Source organism: Muscardinus avellanarius (genome assembly GCF_963383645.1).
Source record: "Muscardinus avellanarius genome assembly, chromosome: 1".
Lineage (NCBI taxonomy): Eukaryota > Metazoa > Chordata > Mammalia > Rodentia > Gliridae > Muscardinus > Muscardinus avellanarius.
In genome coordinates, this window is record NC_137786.1 from 145,023,566 (window position 1) to 145,043,108 (window position 19,543).

Genomic DNA, 19,543 nt, shown 5'->3' on the forward strand with positions numbered 1-19,543 from the left:
ACAGTCTGTTGTTGACACAAAACTGTTACAGCATGCATGACTATATTTAAATGTCAAGTTATCACAAATCTGAGGTAAGCTGAATAAACCATGACCAAGTATGAAAGGCATCATGAGGATTGATTTCAATCTACTTTATTTGAATCTAAATGAAGACCAACTGAGCAGTCTATTCAATGTGTGTAACATCTGCAGTACATACAAAGAGAAAAACATGTTTTTTTGGGCACCATTCTCAATGTGACATGAGTCTTTTTTCCCACAGTTTTGTTTAGCTACAACATTTTATTTTATTATTTATTTTTATTTATTTATTTTTTGTGTGGGTCTGGGATAGAACCCACAGGCATTCTACCTCTGAGCTACACCCCCTGCCCTAGGTTTATTCTTTATTTTGAAACAGGGTTTCACTAAGTTGCTGAGGGCCTCACTAAGTAGCTGAGGGTGTCCACGAACCGCGATCCTCCAGTCTCAGCCTCCCAAATGCTGGGATTACAAGTGTGTGCGTGCCACCACACTTGGCTACATTTTATTTTGTGGGTCTTATAAAAGAAGCAATATTCTCCAAGAAGTACTAGAAAAAAATACCATCTAAAATAAGTCATTAAAATTCTGCCTTAGATTAATTTGGCAATATAAGTTTAAAAGTAACAGGTCTCATTTTCTGAAAATTTCGTTTTTCTCAGGACTTGCCTAGGACAGGGTTAACACTCACTGCAAAGCCACCAGTGGTAGAAATCAGGTGGCAGAGGCAGACCAGGATCTGAGTGTTAGCTCTTTCATAATCTGACCACATTTGAGTAAGACTATTAAAATTCATTCAGGCAAACCACCTTCAGTGGTATCAAATGCACGCTCACTATAACACTGCCAGAAATTTTAGCAGGATCCTCTTTTCGGGTCAATATTTATTAACAAGGACCTGGATTATGAGTGAAGTCACCACTTCCACGAGTCTGAGGTTCCAAAGTCAGCAGGGAGATGAAAATGAACATGATCAAATCACCCTAGAGTAGCATCCATGAAGCACAGTATGTATAGTTTTGAGTATTCAGCTACACTAAAGATTGAGGAACTCTGAGTTAGTTAAGAAAGGGGAAAAAAAAAACATGCACACATTCAGGCAGTTCTTCCTTTAAGAGTTTATTAAGTCCTTAGCAAGTATGGTCTGAGTCAAGTATTCAAGGAGAACCTGACTGCCTATAGCATTTACTACATGTTCTTTTAATTTTAATGATCTATAACCTCATAAGTTAATAGATTTATTTTACACAGATGGGAGAGGAGGAGAGCAGCAAATGGAAAAGGATTGGGTGTGTTGGATACATCCACCTGAGAGAAATTTAAACACAGAGATGCAGCTCTAATGTATTTTACAGGCCGGATGCTAGATCTCAAGGAGTATATAACTGACACAGTGCTAACATGTAAAATTTTAACTTTAGAAATGAATATTCTTACATTCCATCAATTCAGTCAGTAAATATTGACAGAGCATTAACCATGTATTAGCTATAGGAAAAAAAAAAAAAAACTTTGCTCTTGCTTTCAGGAAGTTTATAGTGGTCTAATACCTCTGGGTTCAATCCCCAGCACCACAACCACATACAAAAAGAGTAAGTGGGAGGAAGGGAGGGAGGGAGAGGGAGAGAGGGAGGGAGGGAGAGGGAGAGAGAGAGGGAGGGGGAGAGAGAGGAGAGAGAGGAGAGGGAGAGAGAGGGAGAGAGAGAGGGAGAGAGAGAGAGAGAGAGGGAGAGAGAGAGAGAGAGAGAGGGAGAGAGGGAGGGAGGGAGGGAGGGAGGGAGAGAGAGAGAGAGAGAGAGAGAGAGAGAGAGAGAGAGAGAGAGAGAGAGAGAGAGAGAGAGAGAGGAGAATATAGATATGAATGAGAATCACTAAGTACCACAGCAGGTAAGTGAATAGTAAGTGAATTCAGGGAGAAATTCCTAAATTTGCTTGAAGGAGGCAGGAAAGGCATTAAGAAAGAAATACTATGAAGATGTAGCAGCAATGAAAGAGAAGAATCTGAGACAAAGGAATTCTAGGTTATAAAGACATTTCAAAAATAATTGGAGAATATGGCATGTTTTACTGATCTTCATGGACTAGAAATGTTTCATAATACTTTATTCATTAAAAAACTTGACTACTGTGATTACAGTAGTTATCTATTGGGATTACACTAGTTGTTTTAACTAATAAAAAATTCATAATATTGTGGGTCAGCCAATGTTTATACAACTGGTCCTTCTGCTTCCTAATCTATTCACTTGTCAAAGAGAACTAATTGTAGATTAAAGAGAGTGATTTCAGGAGAAAAAAAAAACTATTTACTTGCAATAGCTTTTTCAGCTTTTAGTACTTTAAAGTATAAATATATGTGACTACCTTGTAAAAGAATATGCCTTGGAAAAGAATATGCTTAAGAGTTAAGGCTTCATTAAGAGTCACTGAAAGTACATCTGAGCCCTGGATCTGCTGTTTCTTAACTGTGTGATCTTGGGAAAGTTACTTAAACATCCTAAGCCTTGATTTGCTCATTAAAGAAAAGAATATAATAATACTAGTGACCTCATAGTATAGCTGATGAGAATTAAATCAGTAATTCTTGTAAAGCCTTTAATAACTTCTATGATCTGAATGTTTACATTCCCCAAAATTCATATACTAAACTCTTAATGTCCAGTGGGATGATATTAGTAGGTAAAATATTTGCGATATGATTAGGTCATGAACTGAGCCGTTCAGATGGCATCAGTGCCCTAAGGAAAGGCCCAAGGGAGCTGCTGCTGTCTTGCTCTTCTATCACATGGCAATAGAGAGAGAAGATGAGCAGAAGCTATGCCTGCACAAAACAGATGCTAAATCTGCTGGCACTACAGTATTGGCCTTCCCTGTCCCCAGAATTGCTGTTATTGTTTATAAGCCAACTAGCCTGTGGTATTTTGTTATAAGAAACTGAATGGACTAAGACCGTCATAGTATTTGTAATGTGGTAGCAGTCTATAAGTGATTGTTAGGTACTTACTGTACTTTACATTGGCCATGAAAGTAACACCTCAAACTAATGTTACTCTTAACAGCTTTTATTCTAGAGAGGAAAAAGTGGACACTTTATGAAATCGTGTGTGTGTGTGTGTGTGTGTGTGTGTGTGTGTGTGTGTGTGTGTAGTTTTGAGAACTGAACCCCAGGGCCTTCAACCTTTGGTCTATACTTCCAGCCCTTTTTACTTTTTAGTGTGAAACAGGGTCTTAACTAAGTCACTGAGGGTCTCATTAATTCCTAAAGGTGGCTTCAAACCTTTAATCTTCCTGTCTCAAGTACTGGGATTACACGTATGTATCCCTGCTCCTGGGTGAAATCCTTTGGTAAATTTAGCACTGGTGCTATTAAAACTTTCAGTATTGCTTGGCTTAAAAATATTTAATGAATGTTAAGATTGTAACTGAGGAGTATTAACTTTTCACTATACTTTTATATATGAACCTATACTTTTATATATGAAGTAAAATAAATCTAGTAAAACTACAAACCACATGAGGTGTTCCTTGTTATTCCATCATTATAAGGAAGGTGGCAATGCAGGATAAAACACACACATGAGCACCCAGAGTCCTGAGCTGTGGCCACTCTGTTGTTATTCAATGGCAGGACCCTGGGAGAATGACATGCTTACTTATCAAGGGCTTCACTTCCTCATCTGCTAGATGATCATTTGGAATATAAAGGTTTTCTCTTTAACAGTCTGGGTTCTAGGGTGAGGAGGAAATGTGGAGTGGAGCTACTGTTTAATGGGTACAGAGTTTCACTTTGGGATGACAAGAGGGTTCTACAAATGGTTAGTGGTAACTGGGCATGGTGGTGCATGCCTCCCAGTACTTGGGAGGCTGAGACAGGAAGATTGACAGATGGAGCCTCAACAACTTAGCAAGACCCTCTGCAACCTAGCCTCAACAACTTAGCCTCAGCAACTCAACAAGACCCTCTGCAACCCAGCAAGACTCTCAACAACCTTGGGAGACTCTGTTCAAAACTAAAAATAAAATAGGCCTGGGGGTATAACTCATAGGTAGAATGCTCCTGGGTTGTACCCTCCCATAACTGTCCCCTGTCCCAAACACAAGGCTAGTGGTAGTAGCGGTACAGCAGTATAAATGTGCTTATTGCAGGTGAATAGTACACTTAAAGATGGTTAAAATGAGCCAGGCGTGGTGGCGCATGCTTGTAATCCCCACACTTGGGAGGCCGAGACAGGAGGATCGCAAAGGTTCAAAGCCAGCCTCAGCTACTTAGTGAGACCCTGTTCCAAATAAAATGTAAAATATATCTGGGAGGATAGCCTGGAGGTAGAAAGCCCCTGGGTTCCACCCTCAATACCACCAAAAATAAAAATAAAAATAAAAATAAAAATAAAAATAAAAATAAATTGACTTAAAAAAAAAGATGGTTAAAATGAGAGTGTTACATGTTTTACTATAGTGATAGAAAATTTTAAAAGTTCAATCTATGCTAGATCTACATCTCTTCAAGACATCCATTTATTCATTCACCCAATCAGTTATTCAAATAGTTACTAAGTGCATATTATGAAGCAAACACTGTGATAACTGATAGGGATGCACAGAAAAAGAAGGCAGAGGAGACAGACACATATCCAAATAAGTGCTATAAATTATCAGTGGGGCTCTATACAGGAGACTTCAGTACAAGTTAGAAAATCAAGAGTCCACACTGAGAGAGCCAGAAAGCTCTTCATGAGTTATTATTTACAATGTCTATAAAATTCCAACCTCAAAATGTATATTTATCTTGATATAATTTTCCCCACACTTAGTAAATAAGAACTATAAGCATTACCTATAACATATTCAAGGCAACTTTTAGCTTTCCAATATTTAGTGCCTCCTTCAGAGTAAGTGTGTTTCTTCAACATCACATTTTTAATAAATCCTACTTTCTATTTAAAGGAAGAATAGCTCAGAGATAATTCTGAGGATCTATTTCCTTGAGATTCAGTATGGTTGTTCTTTTTCTTTACATTTTTGCAAAATCCTTCCAGCTACTAGAGATTAGTACAAGCACTTGAGACTATCAAAACAACAGGAAATCTAGCTGGATAATGAGGTGAAGCTGTATTTTCAGGATTACATAATCTCTCTCAGTCCAGACAGCAAGGTAGTCTATTGAACATTGCCACAACTACTTTTTTCAGAACTCAGTTTAAAATCTCTAAGTTATAAAACTATATGGAATTCTATTAACTAAAGCAGAAGCAATTCTATTGTGCAGTTCAAACAACTCTTTGCTAAAAAAAGTCAATACTCAAAAGACCTATATTTCCCAAGCCACTAAATATTGGGTCTCTAGGAAACCTTTTTAAGAGTTTTACTTTCCTGGGTTTTTTTTTCCCCCCCATTCTTTTGTTGGTACTGGGGATTGAGCCCAGGGCATTTTACCTCCGAACTATACCCCAGCCTTATTATTTGGAAACAGAGTCTCATAGGTTGATGAGAGTTTCCCTACTTCCTGAGGCTGGTTCTTGAACCTGTGATCCTCCTATATCAGCCTCCCAAATACTGGAATAGAAGCCTGTGATACCATGCCCACTCTCTCTTCCATTCTAACAATATACATAATGTATTTTAGACAGATCTCAGAAATTTCTTTTAATAAAATGGTGCATTGTTTTTACTAAGGATTGAACCCAACATCTCACACATGCTAGGCAAGTTCTGTACTGCTGAGCTATATCCCCGGCCCTTTTTATTTTTAATTTTGGGATACAGTCTTGCTAAGTTGATGAATCTGGCCTCAAACATTCGATCCTTCTACCTCAGCCTCCTGACTTGCTGTGATTACAGGTATATACCACCACACCAGGCTCTATCAGGTTTTTGACAGGTTCATTCCAACCTTATTTTTCCTATGCATACATCAAAGCAATTTTTCTTATAAATATTCAATATGCCAAGAAAGAGATTACCAGTAATCATCATTTCTAAAAATAAAAACATTATTATTAAGGCTTCCTTTTTCTGGAAAATAAAGGTAATTCCATTAACTTTCATTGAAATACTTCTCCCAAATTTTTAAAAATACTATGCCCACTATATTCCTCCTCACCTTTGCTTAATGAAAGAAGAAACAAAGTAGAAAGACAGTTGTGTGAGTCCACCCTTTCCCACAGTTCCAGTTTCTATGTGTTAATTCCTTAAAATAGAAATCAAAAGGTGAGAATACACTTACTGACAGTCTACTCTTTTTGCCATTAGATATCTTTTGGATATCTCATGGGTTTGGGGTTCAGGGATCAAAGAAATGCTCTAGACTGCATCTGATTCAAGTGTATCAGAAGGCAGCATCTTCAAAGCACACAATGATTATGTTCAAGTACAATTAAAGAGAAGACAACAATGACTCTAAAATTAAGTCCAGTAGGTCATTTAAAGCATAGACACTATAGAAAAACATGACTATTCCAAAACATATATTTCTTTTTAGATATTATAAAACTTGGGACTAGCCGGGCGTGGTGGCGCACACTTGTAATCCCTGCGCTTAGGAGGCTGAGATAGGAGGATCGCACAGGTTCGAAGCCAGCCTCAGCTACTTAGTGAGGCTCTCAGCAACTTAGTGAGACCCTGTTTCCAAATAAAATATAAAAAAGGTCTGGGAGTATAGCCCAGAGGTAGAAAGCCTCTGGGTTCTACCCCCAGTACCACAAAAAAAAAAAAAAAAAAACTTGGGACCCTCACCCCTCTTCCAATTCTCTCTAAATAATGCCTTTGGGGTCTGTTTCCAAGGAACCTCTGAAAAGTCATGAAAATTTCCATCTTCTGTCATTTTTGTTTGAGAAAAAGTTGGGTACAGAAAGTTCAGTTCAAGCTAATTCCTTACTGGGCTCTATCAGTAAGCCTGAACACTGGTACCAGACCTCAATAGATTGAGGAATGCTTCAGTCCTGGCTAAAAACTAGCCACTCAGTCCTCTGGGAATACCTCTCCTACTAGAGGGCTCCCCTCTCTGCACACTCAGGGGAGGGCCCGTGAAATGGAGATAGCCAAAGTATTCGGAGTAATAATACAACACAGCCTCAGTCTATTTAAAGCTCTTGGCTAAACAGCAAAGCTGTGTCATTCAAAGAGCCTCTTTTTGTTCCTAATACGATCCTTACTGGCTATATAGAAATTAGATCGTCTCTTGACAAGAAAATCCCTCTCCTTTCCCAGATTTCAGGAAACAAACACACAAACAAAACCTGGAGAGAGGAGAAAGGAGGAGGCGGGGCTTGTCTGAATAGTTCAGATTAGAGATCCGCCCCAGTGAAAAAATCAAGCTCTGTGGCCTTCACAGTCTACTTCCCCAGTTGAAGTAGTTTTAAAACCAAAATTCAGCTGGACACAGTGGTTCATATCTGTAATCCCAGCAACTAGGTAAGCTGAGGTGGGAGGAACACACATTTGAAGCTAGTCTGGGCAACTCTAGCAAAAGACTCTCTCAAAATAAAAAAAGGGACTAGGGATGGTAGAGGGCTTGCCTAGCATGTGTGAGGCCTTAAGTTCAATCCTCAGTACCACAAACAAAACAAAACCCACACAATATATACCAATTAAAAGGCAATAAAAGAAGAGGAATCCAGTAAGCAAGCTGAAAGGTGAGAGCTATTTCTTGCCATTCAAATCATTATGAAAGACCAAGGATATATTATCAACAAGTATAAAATCTAAACCATACTGAGTAATGCCCAGTTTGGGCCCTTGAAATCTAAGGCCAACTTGGTTCCAGGAACCCTCTGAGATACCAAAATTTAAAGATGCCCAAGTTATCTTATATAAAATGGCATATAACCTACACACATTCTCCTGTATAATTAAATCAATACCAAATCATTTATAATATCCGATGCAATGTAAATAACTGTTATACTATATTGTTTGGGAAATCATGGCAAGAAAACCTCTATGTGTTGAATACAGATGTAACTATTACAGGTCTTAGTATACTTTTGCTCTGTTGTTTGGTTGGATCTATGCATATGACAAAAAGGGCTGGCTGTATATGCAAATATACACCAATATCCAAAAGGGAAATATAGTGGGAATAGGGCTTCTTTCTGGTTATAAATTGTATCCCAAACTTTGGGTGGGCTGCTTGGGATTGAATCCAGGACCTTTCTAACTCTAAGATACACCCAGCCCTATTTTATTTTTTTTTTAATTTTTAAACAGGGTCAGACTAAATTGCAGAGGGCCTCACTAAGTAGCTGAGGCTGACTACAAACCTGGGATCCTCCTGTCTCTGCCTCCCAAGTACTGGGTTTATAAGTATGTGCCACCATACCTAGCTCCATTCCATACTTTTATTTCCAGAAATGAGTGTTTCATAAAAACAAAAATAGGCTTATTTTTATGCTGAAAGTACAATACTCCTAAATATCAAGTGCTTTCATTAGAATTAGGTTTAAGTTTTTCCAAAAAGTCCCTATTATATCATTTCCCTGGCCTGGCTTTTGACATTGCATTTTTAAAGCATGTGTAAAAACCTGCTTTTACAGTCAGGTTATACATATTGGAGCTTTTATTTTCAGGTACTTTAAATACAGAGTGATATTTAATACTGAATAGTAGCAGTCTTTTCATCTTACCTGTAGAGTAATTGCTTCCCACTTCAGAATTACAATATGAGTTATCATGTCTGACTTGCTTTTTAAGTGCTGTGGCAGCACATACAAAAAAAGAACTTTATGGGCGTACTCAAGGGAGTTGGGTCTTTGCAAACTACCAAGAAGAAATCATGGCTACTCAGGCATACTACAATAGGATACAGCATGAGAAATCACATACCCTACTGGGCCCTGGTTCTAGGACATCATATCCACTAAGTGTTCTCAGAGTACAAAAGCTGTACCTTTCTCAGTGTTAAGCATACCAGGTCAAAATTAGAGCAGCTCATGTATGGTGTATATATTTATATATGAATATTTGGGGAGAAATGCTCAAAAATATTTGAATATATTGACTCCCAGTCCACGGAGTCAACTGTCTTCCACATTTAATAAGCATAAAATATAATGGGAAAAGGTGGTAAGATGAGTAGGGCAAAGCCCAATGAACAAATTATTTAGGCATTTTTGATCCTGCATCATAGAGGACACAAATGAGTAAGAGAATGTAAACAACAGGTTGCAAGGGCTTAAATACAATTAAAACGTCCTGATTAAATATAAATTAAATATACTAAATATAAAATGCATGCTAAAAGACTGGGATTTAAATCCACTTCCACATTTCAAACATTGTTCTTATTAAAACAGCAAACTCCTTTGTCAAGTATAACTTAATAGAACTGGCAAAAAAAACATTTATCTGCCTATCTCTATACAAGTATGTAAGTATGTATGTATGTATGTATGTGTATACATCCTTACCTTTGCTTGTCTCTTGTTAGCTTCTCTTCTGGCTTCTCTTTCTTTCAGTCTTTTCTCCTACAGAATAACAGTGAACATTAGCAACATATAAATTGCTATCTATTAGATATAAAACAGATTATACAATCATTACAGTTTTATTTTGTAAAACCAAATAATACATGAAATTCATTTCTTCAATAAACATTTACTGAGTACCTACTATTGGACTGATACAAGTATTCACAGTCATTAAGTATGTGTTAGGCAGAACTGGAATCAAATACCAGCTCCATCACTTAATAAATATGCATTTTTGACACACATATATATGCGTGTGTGTGTATAAACACACACACACACACACACACACACACACACAGTGCGCGCGCGCGCACTTTTTTAACTCAACATAAAATGGAAGTTATTGGAGCACACATCTCACAAAGTTGATATATCAATTTCAGAAATTACCTAAGTGGTTGGCACAATATCTGATATATGGCACACAATCCATGTTATCTATAACAATAAAGGGAAGAAAAATGCAATCATAACTATTTCCCTTATGCTCTGTCTGAAAAGGAATTTACAAAAGATATGAAATCTTCATCCTGGGGATTCTTAGGAAAGTGGTAGTATTACCCCTCCAAAAAAAAAAAAAAAGAAGATCCAAGGTCATACTTATAAAACATGTTATTTTATTACACTGCTCGATAATTTCCCCATTAGATTCCTATTGAGCACAAAATAGGTAGGAAATGCAATGCCAAAAAAAATTTTTAATGGAATGTTATTTGAAATTTAAAAGAAAACTATATTCCTTTCCTGAAAAAGGTTATTCTTAATCCTAAATTTTTAAATGTATATATTATTTTAATTTTTTAACTACTACTTTAATGTAAAAAGTGAATAAATAGTAAATTATTTTCATGTAGCAAGATGAAAATACAATCATGATTCACTATTACATTAAGTACAATATTAATATGAGAGTAAATTAATATTAATATTAGTGTTCTATGTTGGGCACTCTTATTTCCATTATGCTTTACATGTAAATAATTTTCTTCTGATTAAAAAAAAATCCTAAACTAAACTCTGAAGACAAAATGGCTAATATGTAGTTTTATAAACTCATATGATAAAGTGGGAATATAAATGTTAAAGTCTCAAAGAAGGTTAAACACTAATGGGAAGAAGAACAGAGTCTGAGCTTACAGATTCAGTCTTTACAACTTCAGACTACACAGTAGAAAAGCTTCTAAGTGGAAGCAACAAAAATTCAAATTCAAATGAGTACTGAGTATGTCACATCCCTTAGTAATAGGTTATGTTAAGTTACTTTGATTCTGTCATTATTCTTTTATAAAGGTTAGTATTCTGACTACCAAATATAAAATAGGACTAAGCAAGGCCATTCAACAATTACACAATTATACCATGACATTTTATTTTATTTATTTATTTATTTATTTATTTATTTATTTATTTATTGGGTGGTACTGGGGTTCCTGGAAGCCCTTCTACCTCCGGGCTACACTTCCAGACCTATTTTTTATACTTTTTTATTTTTGGAAACAAGGTCTCTTAAGACAGCACGGCTGGCTTTGAACCTGCGCGATCCTCCTGTCTCCACCTCCCAAGAGCAGGGATTACAAGCGTGCACCACCACGCCTGGCTATACCATAACATTTTAAAGGTTACTTGGAAGCTCCAGAAACCAAAGTCAGAGAAAGGAATAAGGAAGGCAGAGAAACAAAAACTAAGGAAGGCTTTGATTTGCTTATTTTCAAAGAGCTTATTTAGTTTTAAAGGGAAACACCTCAATAGAGATCATGTACGTACTCAAAATCATCTAATACAATCACTGTGCTGACCACAGGGAGGTGGGGGAATGGGTGGAAACTGAAGGAGGACTCAGCAAGTGCTGTGTGCATATGTGCCGCTCTCATCAAAACTGCATCAAGATGTATGATTATAACGTACCAATGAAAAAGAAAAAGGAAATTAAAGTAAAAGATTAATCTTCTTAAGCTGGATCTTCATGAGTTACACCTAGTGCTTTTTCCAATACATTCTAATGAAAACAAAAATAGCAACAGATGTGACTTTAACGACCCCAGAAAATAAGACTTACTATTTAACAACAGCCAATTGATGAATACTTATTTTCAAACTCTATCACTGAATTGGTTCTCTAATGAAATTATGAGGAATGTTTTGTCTCGAAAATAAAACTTAGTGTGTCCCCAATTGTGCAGGAAAAACAAGTTAATGAATGACCACTTCTAAACAACTTGCACCCAAATTTTCATAAAGCTGGTGCCAATTACTGATTTTCTTTGAGCATTAGCTGACCAAAAAATTTATCACAATATTATTAGAAAAAATTTAAAATAACCATAATTTTGCTTAGTAAGCTTGTAGATATATGTATGTGTAGTTTTGGTTCCCTTTTCTCCATACAAAAGAACAATTTATTTCTATGATCTATAAAAAAAGTTTTCCTATAGATATTCTACAATGATATTCGACTTTTCTGCTACTTTTACTGCTTTTAAAATTATAGCTATATAAAACTTTAACTATAAAGAGCAATAAAATTGTATTTTCATAAAAACTGATTTGCCTCTTAGCACATTATTATTACTTTTTTTATTTTCTGACCAAGAATAATGGCTCTCAACTTTTAAGTATTAATGTGTGGGCATTTCACCTATCAACTTTTCTTTTCCTTCTTTTTTTTTTTTTTTTTTTTTGTGTGGCACTGGGGATGGAACCCAGGGTCATTCTACCTCCAAGGTTTACCTCCATTTCTATTTTTTATTTTGAAACAGGGTCTCATGGAGTTGCAAAGGGCCTCACTAAGTAGCTGAGACTGTTCTCGAACCACGATCCTCCTTGTCTCAGCTTCCCAAATGCTGGGATTACAAGCATGGACCACCATACCTGGCTCTTTTTTAAATAAATAAATTCTATGTAATAAATTTATAGAGATATTGTTTTTCACACTTTATAAATTTAAAAAAATGGAAAAACGAAGTAAGGAAGTCACGTGGCTGATATCATGTACACAATGAGTAATGGACCTGAGACTAACCTGGGTCCTTGGAGCCAAAGTCAACTCCAGCACACTACTACACTCCACATTTATTTAGCTTTGTAGATTCGTATGCATGTTTTTCTATCATCAATATATTTTAAACAAATAATACTGTTCTTTTTATTATTAGTAGTCTGCTACATACAAGTCTTTTCATATGGTAGCATTTTTCCCTGACATTATTTTATAGACGTCACTTAATTTTTTGCCAGTCTCCTGCACAAGGAAAAAAAATAATAATTGATCACATTTAACATTCAAACAGGTTTTTGCTGTAATTATTCAATAACTGACACATTAGAGTATCTGAAAACGACACTTGTAAGTTGCAAAGAATAACCTTGATACGTATACATCAGAAATAGACTTCATTCACAATAAAATAATCTCTTCTGGGGCATTTCACTTAACCATCACAATCATAGAAGAAAACATTTTTGGTAATTTTCAACTTCTACTGAATTCAAACACTAATTAATTATAATCGCTAAAGGATATCTTAAATTTGAGAATTTACGTTGGCTATCAGAATTTACATATGCATGTAAATGCAATAATAACTTTCTTTGATGTTTGCTGACTCCATCTCAGATAGATGAGGGAGAGCCAGATTTTTGAGATATGGCCAAGATATGAAAGCAAATTATATTGAAAAAATATTAAAAAATAAATACTTTGAGAATCAAAAGGAAAATAATTTGAAATCATTAGAAAATGTTATTTTTGTATAAGTGGTACTAGGGATTGAACCCAGGGTGTACTCTGAGCTGTACTCCCAGACCTATTTTATTTTTATTTTGAAACTGGATTTCACTAAGTTCCTAAGGACCTCTCAAAGTTTCTAAGACTGGACTCAAATTTGTGATCCTTTTGTCTCAGTCTCCCAAATATTATGATTACACAACCATGTCCCATTATAGTCTCTGATATTACCTTGGACTTTTAAATGGCCATAACTACTGAAAAAATGTATTCTGGAACTAGTACCTATAGAACTATGTAATGAACATTTAGGACAGAGTACGGTAAAAAGTAGATAGATGATTATCGTCGAGGTGACAGATATGTAAATTAGCCTAATTTGATATTTACACAAAGTACACATGTAATAAAACCACATGCAGTACCCCCTAAATTATATGTAATTATTTTCATTAATATAAACTACAAATTAAAATAAATTAAAACTTAAATGTTTATATGAAAATATCATGATAAAATATTTTGAGCATTTTTGAAGAAAAACTTCAAAAGCTTATGAAATCTAAAGCTGATATACCTTTTTAAAATATATGTGAAATACAGAAACATTAATCAGTTTTATAGTTCTTTTAGTCCCATGCAAAATTCATTAGGCCTATTCTTTATTCATAGTTTGTGTCAAAAGTTTCTTCACCTTTTTCTTTCTTCATAAATTAAAGCTTATTCCTAGACTCTAGGTTAAGTCTTTTCAAAATTCATTGGGGAATAACAATTATTCTCAGTATACTTTCATAGAAGTAACAAATTATGAGTGACAGCCTCCAAGAGAGTCAAGATTATATTGGCACAAAGCAAAAACTGATGCTTGAAGAACTAAGATTGTCATTGTGATAATAGACTCAATTAGAAATACAATATTGTTCCAAAACCAATAATGTATCCAAGTAAAATAACTGAAAGAAAGTAATCGGTTCAGAATTACTAATAACTTCATTTTAAGGTAAAAATTTAGAAGGTATTGGAAAATAAGAAAATAAAAAAGCAGTCTTATAATCAAACAAAGCAAGCAACCTGATTTGTCGGGGAGGGGTGGGGGCTAGAAATCAAAACACTATTTTCCCAAACAGCAAAGGATAATTTTATTCCTAGGTCTTAACTGGATTTAAAGAGCCAGAAAACTCACTGGTCATCTGGGATTAACTCTTATGCTCTGCCATTTCTCAGACAAGAAAATTGCTGTCAGAATTGATGGGAGTAATCCAAATTGAACTAGGACTCAAGTGCAAATATTCTACCTTATAGCCTGGAACACTTCCCACCACACACCACCACTTCACTATGCAAAATGCTGTAACTTGCTATTTAAGAAAACATTCCATGTGACAATGGGCAGAATCCACTCAATGAGAGCATGGCACAAAATCGATCTGAATACCTATACTGTGTCTTAGGTATCATTATAAAAAATACACTAATTTAGAAGTGCCCACAAATGTAAACTTTTATCTACTTAATATATATACATACATGTGTGTATAATTTTCCTGTTGAAAATATTACCAGAAAACAATCAGGTGAAAATCAGATAGTAGCATTTACATTAAAGTTTATTGAAGACAACTCTTATAGTTATTTCACTCTGCTTTTTTCAGGCTACACAGTATTTATTTATTTATTTATTTATTTATTTATTTATTTATTGGTGGTATTGGGGTTCCTGGAAGCCCTTCTACCTCCGGGCTACTCTCTAAGACCTATTTTATACTTTCTTTCTCTCTCTCTCTTTTTTTTTTTTTTTTTTTTTTTTTTTTTTGGAAACAGCGTCTCTTAAGCCAGTGCAGCTGGCATCGAACCTGCGCGATCCTCCTGTCTCTGCCTCCCAAGCGTGGGGATTACAAGCGTGCGCCACCACGCCCGGCCTACATAGTATTTTAAAATGTTTACATGAAATAGAAATTTCTCGCTTATTTTTTTTTTAATAAAAGTACTTTAAAAGCTAGTTACAGAGGTATTTATTGACTTTCAGTACCAGTAGTATGTGAAATTCTGGTGATTACTCTGAACCTTGTCAGAACATTACTGCCCTGTTCAGCACTGCTGTGAGACAGTCATTGACAGAGTTTTAAACTCGCATGCTACATCTTAACAATAATGCAAATAAAGATATTAACAAGTCCCAAATCAGTGAAAATAGAAAAGTATAGAACAGTCTATACACTGTAAGGCTACCTTACACATAAGAAAAGGGGAAAAAATATGTATTTTTATTTACTCCTATTTGCCTAAGAAATAAAAGATACACAGAAGGTTAAAAAAGGTCAGGGCAAAGGTATGAAAGACAAGAATTCCTTTTTTGTTGTTGATGTTGTTGTACAAGGGTTGGAACCAAGGGGCAGTGATCAAAATGATATTATATGGCTGGGATGTAGCTCTGGGTAGAGCAGTTGCCTAGCATATGTGAGGTCCCAGGTTCCATCCCTAGCACCACAAAGAAAATAAAAGTAGAAAGAAAAGAATCACTTATATGGTATGTATTTGTATAATTTAAAAGTTCACTAATATTATTTGAGTCTCCTGAGACCAAAAGCCCATTTAGGTGACATTCACAGTAAAAAGTCAGTATTATACATACTCCTCTAGCAGAAAGCCCAAAGGAACAGATAAATTAATAACCACAGAAAAATGATGTCAGAGAAGACAATGAAAGTAATATCTCTATGAATAAATAGCTAATGAATATTTAGATATGTTTAGGGACACATTAAATTTCACTCAGTATTCACTCAAGATAGAGAGCTCACCCGATGTTTTGCCTTAATTTTCTTCCTATATTCTTCTTTGTCAAATTTGTCTTCTTCCTGAAGCCTTTCCTTTGCTTTATCTAAGTTGATACCACCCGTATCGTCGTCTTCCTCTGTATCCTTCATAGTGGATTTCTGCATTTGTGGCCACTGTTGAACCAACTACAGACAGGAAAACATGAGCATGAGCTGGGAAACAGGAAACATCCACAGAAAACATTTCCTTTCTGTAATGATTTGAAATGGGACACACACACACCCATTTTGTCTTACGACCTGAATTTCTTGAATTTTCTCATGAACCTCATAATTCAAGTGAACAAGCCACAAACAAGACTGTTCTAGTCACTAAAGGAAAATTTCACAAATTTACCTGGAGAGGGTAGTTACAGAACAGAAATGTTTCTTAACAGTGTTCCTAAAAAGCCATTTTCCACATGATTCAGCTCAAAATCATTTGCACCAACTAGCAATGAGGCTACCAAGGTACCCAGGACCTCTAACACCTCTCATCCTACTGTGTTTGCCTGGTTTCCTATTTCTCTTACCAGAATTAACCTCCTTGAAGGTAGTCGAGTGTCTTGTTTATTTATCTTCAGTGCTCAAAATTAATATGGGGTAGATAGTAAATAGATGCTCAAAACTGATTAATGAATCACTTATCAGCCAATGTTCCACTTAAGGAATGAAATAGCTACATGTAAAGAAAGAAGTTAGAGTTTCAAAAGCCTCTTTCATCCATATGACCTTATATGCATAATTTATGAGCAGGAACAAGGTGACTGGCAGAGACAGCACTGATCTGCTGATCTGAGAGTCCGGGGACCTGGCTGAAAGCCCTGGCTTTTTCACTAGACTACTAAATAATGCTGAATATTCTCTGGACACTTGTGTCCTTTCCAAAAAAATAAAGCAATGACTAAGTAATTTCTAGGTCCAACATAAAAACATAAAACTATGTAATCAATGGGGGAGATAATACCATCCATTACTCAGAATTCTTGTTCCGATTTGTAACACAGAGGGGAAAAGTGTACCCATCTGTGGGCTGAACAAATAGTGGCACATCATTTAGAATTTTACATCAGAAGTTTCAATGTGGTTCATAGCCAAAAATAGCTCCCATTACCGATAAGCATGCGCTGAAGCGCTTTATAGTCAAGATTTATACTCGTCTTGGAGCTAATTGGTATAATAAGTGCAGTTAGGCTCAGTGGCGCACTAAGAAACCTCATTATGATAACAGCGCTCATCTTATTCTATAGCAAACATCAGATGTAATGCAACTATATTTTAGTTTAACCTCCTCCTTGGGTGCTCACCTCTTTTTTATAATTTCTTAAAGATTCTTTATTTATGACTCATAGTTGGTTTCTCTTCTACTTCTAGCAACTTTGAATCACACTGTATTGTGTTATTTTTATCTGATATTCATATGCAAGTCTTTAGTAACTTCAAAACACCACAGAACTGCTTAAACAACATTTATATCAGTAATGACAATATTATAAGATGTGACACTTTAGGCAATATGAAAAAGCTGTTATTTTGTAAGAAGAAACAGAGGATTCATTCAACAATTGTTGAGCATTTAATACCATTTAGGCTCTGCTATAGGTACCAGGGATGGAATAGCGAACAAAGTGAACAAAATACATTCCTTCACAAAGAAGTGGAGTCGAAATTGGCAATAATCCGTAACTGAGGTTGCAAACAAGTGCTATGAAGGAAAGTAAGGAGGAGTGATGGAAATCGGATGATGATGAAGGCAAGTCCCTGTGTGCTGTATTAGGATGGTCAGGGACACTTGGTTGACTGGTTAGTACAAGGTCATGAAATGATATTGAGCAGACCCTGTTGTACCACCACCAAGTCTTCACACCTTACATCATCTGAGGTTCTGGATCTATTTTTTCACTTAAAAATGAGGTGATTGTTGCCGGACGTGGTGGCGCACGCTTGTAATCCCCGCGCGTGGGAGGCAGAGACAGGAGGATTGCGCAGGTTCAAAGCCAGCCCCGTGCGCTGGCTTAGGAGACCCTGTTTCCAAATACAAATGTAAAAATAGGTCTCGGAGTGTAGCCCGGAGGTAGAAGGGCTTCCAGGAACCCCAGTACCACCAAAAAAAAAAAAAAAAAAAAGAAGTGATTGTTATGTAACTCCTTTCCTCAGGAGACTGTGACTAATAATCTCCTCCCTAGGATGCTAGTATGTATTTACAATCAAGCCACAGTAAAGGTAAGAAAAAACATTCACTATGTGTCTGAGATTGCTAAAAGAGAAAGAATTCCCTTTCATAGCCAGCCCAGCAAGAATAACACACATGCAGCATCTACAATTGAGGAGGAGCCAGGCAGAGGGTTTCTTGATTTCTTGGTTTTTTCTTTCTTTAATGGCACTTGGAATGGAACCCAGGGATCTTCTATCCCCAGACCTATTTATTTTTTATTTGGAAACAGGATCTCACTAAGTTATCAAGGGACTCACTAATTTGCTGAGGTTGTGCTCAAACCTGCAATCCTTCTGTCTGAGCCAAGTACTTGGATTGCAGGTGTGTGCCACCATACCCAGCACAACAAAAAAATTTAGAGTCAAGCAAAAGACACTCTGGCAAATAGTTGCATTAGTATTTTGTGTGTGTTTCCATACAACGTGGCAATGAATAAATACCATGACAAGAATATATTATCTATAAAAGCAGAATTTAGAAACTTCAAAATTATCTCAATGTCAGTATCACCAAGAAGTATCTCAGTTTATTGCCAGTTAGGCATCCCTATCCATAGCGATAGAGCTGATGAAATGCCTACAGATGGAGCAAAAAGAACTGTCCAGTGTGCTATAGAGAAACTTTACTTTCCCAACAATGAGGTCAGTCAGTAGGAGGGTCAAACGTCATAATAATTTGGTATAAACCTCAGAAACAAAGTGTTTACAGAATCTTACCTCGCCTTCATCGGTGAACGTTATTTTCTTATTCACTTTAAAATTTCTCTTCATTACTTTTTTTGCTTCAGCAACTTTAGTTACTTTTTTCTTGATGCTGGATTTAGAAGGTTCTTTCTTCTGCTTTTAGAATAAACAAAAGAACAGACAATTAGAGAAAAGGTTGCTTTACATTAATTTAACTCTGGTAATATACTTTCCACTATTGAGTGCATTTATTGCTCTTATTGGTAATGAAAAACACCGAGCATATTGCCCCGAAATAGTTATAAGATTTACTAATGACTCCTCCCATTTATGCTAAAGGGGTTAAAATGTTAATACATTGGGTGTTTGATATAAATAACTTTCATATTTACTTCTATCATGTAAACTGGGGTATCTGAAAATGTTAAAGACCAATAAACAAGTGATAATGTAATAAGTGGACATAAGATAAAGCGCTAAAATACAAAACAAATTTTTTAAATTCGCAAGAGTAAATTTAGATTTCTAGAAAAGGAAAAAGTATACCTGGAAAGCAAAATGACTAAAACATTGGACTCAAGATTCTTCCATCAAGTACAGTATTTTATTATACA

General features: G+C 35.8%; 1 protein-coding gene across 1 annotated transcript in view; it reads right to left on the bottom strand.

The window, feature by feature from the left end:
- The window catches only part of DDX10 (DEAD-box helicase 10), a gene marked incomplete at its 3' end in the record, with an annotated part of 271,866 nt that overhangs the window by 94,592 nt on the left and 157,731 nt on the right, over positions 1-19,543 (bottom strand). The window contains exons 14-16 of the mRNA XM_080716047.1: positions 18,963-19,082; positions 16,017-16,178; positions 9,429-9,485 (exon numbers count right to left, since the gene is read on the bottom strand). Of these exons, the coding sequence (XP_080572173.1) occupies positions 9,429-9,485; positions 16,017-16,178; positions 18,963-19,082 (339 nt within the window). The remainder of the gene's footprint in view (positions 1-9,428; positions 9,486-16,016; positions 16,179-18,962; positions 19,083-19,543) is intronic.